The following is a 4294-nucleotide window of genomic DNA, read 5'->3' as shown; positions in this document are numbered from 1 at the left end:
TGTCCTCTTGTCCTGGGCTTCCTGACGGGTGGGCCTGTCCACCTGAGGGAAGCCCTGTAGGTAGAAGGGGCTGCAGGGTCGTGCCTGGCGCTCCCTATGGGAATGGCTTGGGTGCAAAGGAGGTTATGTATGCTCAGGGCCTACACCCCTTTGGGTCCAGCGCCAGCAGGGGGGAGACAGGCGCTTCAGCGCTATGGGAGCCTCTGGGTCGGCAAGGCAGTGCACAACGGTGTGCACGCTGGCTGTCCATGGCCAGCCCTGGAGGCTGGCCTCCGGTACGTCTAGGGCATAGGACGGGAGCCCCTTTGGAATGCTCCTTTCCGTACAGCACCCTCCGGGAGGAAGCCTGCTACGCGGAGTCTGTATTGTCATAGACCTGCCAGAGGGCGTGCCGGCCTTCTGGCCTCTGGAGCAGACGAATTCCACCTCAGCCTAACCAAGAGACTTTCCTCCCACGCGCCCGCCCAGACCCACTTTCCCCAGGCCGCCTCGGCTGCCCTCGCCCCAGCAGCCAGAGAGACTTCTCCTCTGGATCTGCAGTATTCCATTCCATCTACCTGGCCTGCCCAGTGAAGTGAGATGTTTCATACGTGCCGTGTGGGTCAATGGCTTGCCACACTCAGGATGTCAGTGAGGGCACAGGGCTTCCATGCCCAAGATTCCAAAGGCCACGCAGCCCGCGTGTGCCTGGATGCAGCGCTACCTGGCGCAAGCCCCGAGGGCTTCTCAGAGGAGGCATAGCTCGGGAGGTTGGGACTGCAGGCCAGCCTAGGTTGCTGCTGCCCGGGGAGACGCCCACCGCCCTCGCACTGACTGGCCGCCAGGGGAGAACCGCGGTCTTGGAGGGGCTCCTGGTGCCCTTTGGTCTCCATGTCTTCCCGCGGCTCCCTGCGCCCTTTGCGTGCAGTCCCTTAGGGGGCGCCTGCTAGCCCGGCGCATGCGCCCTGAGGGCCCGCCGTCCCACCGGCTGCGGTGAAGGGCAGCGGCAGGGTTCCTGCGGTGAGGGTCCGGCAGCACAGGCGGTGGTCAGTGGGAGTCCGAAGGGGGGCACCGTCTTCAGGATGGAGTCTCTACAGGAGGGGGAGGCCGGGGCGCAGAGCGAGCAGGTAGCTTTGGGGGAGGAGGCGGTGCTGGGAGCGGATGACATAATGGCGGAGGTGGAGGTGGTGGCCCACCAGGAAGCCGACGAGAAGCGGCAGGAGCAGGTCCAGCGGGCACAGCCTGGCCCTGGGCCCATGAGCCCAGAGTCTGCACTGGAGGAGCTGCTGGCCGTTCAGGTGGAGCTGGAGCCGGTTAATGCCCGAGCCAGGAAGGCCTTTTCTCAGCAGAGGGAAAAGATGGAGCGGAGGCGCAAGCCCCACCTGGACCGCAGAGGCGCCATCATCCAGAGCATGCCTGGCTTCTGGGCCAATGTTGTATCCTTTGCAGTGTTTCTTCTGCTTTTCCAGTTGAGAGGTGCTCTTGGGAAGTGTAAGGAACTTACGGGCGGCTCGGCGTCGATGTGACCATTTGGGGAACACGGGTGAGTGTCCACAGACAAATGTGGCTGAAGAAAGCCAGAGCAGACACGGGTACTATTTTCCTGCGTGCGTGAGAGAAACGCTTCATGGTGCCAAGCAGCAGACGTTTGGGGCATCTTTCTGAAGAGCAGAAGCGAGTTCTCAGCAGAACACGTGTTGCTGTGAATCAAGCTATTGTTAAGGGACTGTGACTGCTCCGCCTTGCCAGTCCGATCTGGGACTGGGCTTCTTCGGGTATGAGCAGATTCTGCCAGGCCTCAGACACCGGCAGTTCTCTGCATATCGCCCCTCCCCGTGTCAGTGCGGTCAGCCTCACAATGATACACCCTCGGTGAACCCCGAGAGGTCTGAATTCAGGGGGAGGGAGAGGAGAAAGGGAGGTCATTCATGGATGCAGATCTGAAAAAATCCCCTAGCCGCCCCTCTGGGTGCTCTTAGGCCTTCCCCGTTGCTTCTAGCTTTTCTTTCCGTTGCATCTCAAGGCTCTTTGACCTCAATCAGATTGCAAACCACCCTCAGATGTCGGCCCTGCTCACTGACCAAGATGAAGACATGCTGAGCTACATGATCAACTTGGAGGTGAGGCCGGGAAGACTAAGGCTGGAGGGTTGAGTGGGGGAGGGCAAGGGACATAATTTATTCCTGCAGGCAACAGTGGGCACCTCAGCCAAAAAGGTGTTTAAGCTTTCTCCACCTTGTCCGGACAGGTGAAAGAAGCGAAGCATCCCGTTCATCTCTGCCAGATCATGTTGTTCTTTCGGAGTAACCCCTACTTCCAGAATAAAGTGATTACCAAGGAATATCTCGTGAACGTCACAGGTGACAGGTGGCTCCCAGGATGGGTAGTGGAAGGAGGAAGGTGGGTGGATCAGTGCCAACGTGTTCCAGCCCCCTTACCAAAACATCCTCTGTCTGTAGAATACAGGGCTTCTCATTCCACTCCAATTCAGTGGTGTCAGGATTATGAAGTTGAGGCCTATCGCCGCAGACACAACAACAGCGGTCTTAACTTCTTCAACTGGTTTTCTGACCACAACTTCGCAGGATCCAATAGGATTGCTGAGGTGGGTCCTTGCTGGGAAACATGAGGAATGACCCCGGTGTGTTCCCAGCTGCTTGGGTCACCAGTCTGAGCTCTCATGAGGCCTTTTCCGGTTGATTCCCCTGACAGATCCTATGTAAGGACCTGTGGCGCAATCCCCTGCAATACTACAGGAGGATGAAGCCACCTGAAGAGGAAACAGAGATTTCAGGTGAGGCGTACAGTTGGAACTGGAGCTGTCTGATACCCGGGATAAGGGTGTTGACACACCTCTCTATTCAGGGAGCCTGGAGGCTCATTTCAGAAATGTAGAACCTGGGGGTCCGTCTTATCCATGTGGAAATTCCTTGAGAGGAAGACACAGCATGACAGAATCCAGGACATTCATGGCATTGGGCTGAAAAAGGCACATGAGACACTGCACTGCAAAGCAGGTTATAACTGTGGAGTCTTAAGCCCGGGGAAGCATAGTGCGTGTCCACACTCACTGAGAAGTAAAGCCGAGTTATTACCTTCAATCTGTGGCACTTGGTTCCATGGCCGTCAACCCGACGGGGAGTCATCTTACCAACCCCTAAAGCTTGGGCTCCCGGAATGTGCCTGGTTGTCCTCCTTGCCACAGACCACAAAGGACTGTTTAGATCGATGGATTTCCTTAAGCTATTACCCCATCGGATTTCCGTGTGCTTTTAGTGTACAACGCGTCTTGTTAGCTGACTCCTGTCACAGAGAATACTGGAAATGGGGCAGGTATTGCAGAGAATAGTTTGTAACACATGCACGGCAGGAGGAAGTTGAAGAGATCACAAAAGGGGAAGGGGTAGTCTTTTCTCAGCAGGCCGTAAAATTAAAACATTTTAAATGGTGGCTCAGAGGAGATGCAATTTGACATGTGTTTGTGTTTCTCTAGGGAACGCGCAGATGTTGGGTTGAATATGATGGAGCATCGGACACAGGTGCTGTGTTCACCTAACACGGCAGAACTCCTGAAAACTTACTACAGTATGCAGGATGTCAGCACTCAGCATGGTCTTGTGCACAGGAACTAAAGGACAAGCAGATCCAGTCACAGCAAATGAAGACAGGAAGCGGGGTGGGGGAATTGAATTGTATGGAATAAAAAATAAACAGTATTAAGGATGTGTGGCTCTGTGTGTGTGTGTGTGTGTGTGTGTCTGTGTGTCTGTGTGTGTGTGTCGGTTGATCCCCTGGATTCCGCTGTCATAATGAATTGATCAATCTATATGTTTGATTCTCTTCATGAAAATGACCAGTCTGTGTGGGAGCTGGGCCTCTGAATTTGTAGAGTGAATTGGTGTGAAATGTTTTGGGATTCTTTCTATAGCACAGAGTTGGGGAGGTACAAGAAACAGAAGACAGTTAAGTTGACAGCTTACTTCATCCTATGGAAGCAGAGATAGTTCAATGACATTGGGTGATGGACACTGAGATATCCAGGGCCCAGTTTGCTGGGGTAAGGTACCTGCAAAATCCTTCATTTTGGGTATCATCAGTCACATTAAGATAGCACAGGATAATGGAAATGTTAACGTTATCTTTCGTGTCGAATTCACAGCTTATTTTTCTTTAAAGGCGAATGCATAATCTTTTTCTGGGACAATCAGCCTCTCAGGACTTCTCACACACCAACGTGAGAAGAAATGAGCACATAAGGTATATGGAAGCCTTATGGGAAAGGTTTCAGAGGCATATGAGAAGACATTCAGGATAC

At 54.1% G+C, this 4294-nt stretch overlaps 1 protein-coding gene across 1 annotated transcript; it reads left to right on the top strand.

The window, feature by feature from the left end:
* The first annotated feature begins 937 nt into the window (after nt 1-937).
* Nucleotides 938-3695, top strand: LOC141409526 (testis-specific Y-encoded protein 2-like). Its single transcript, XM_074030523.1, is given in 7 exon segments — nt 938-970; nt 972-1415; nt 2022-2099; nt 2228-2339; nt 2439-2584; nt 2692-2773; nt 3473-3695. Coding segments are annotated over 7 exon segments (918 nt in total). The 3' UTR covers nt 3496-3695.
* The last annotated feature ends 599 nt before the right edge of the window (nt 3696-4294 follow it).

The sequence above is a fragment of the Macaca fascicularis genome, chromosome Y (genome assembly GCF_037993035.2).
Source record: "Macaca fascicularis isolate 582-1 chromosome Y, T2T-MFA8v1.1".
In the NCBI taxonomy this organism is placed as follows: domain Eukaryota; kingdom Metazoa; phylum Chordata; class Mammalia; order Primates; family Cercopithecidae; genus Macaca; species Macaca fascicularis.
The sequence above is the reverse complement of the archived record's forward strand: the minus strand, read 5'-3'. Positions and strand labels throughout refer to the sequence as shown.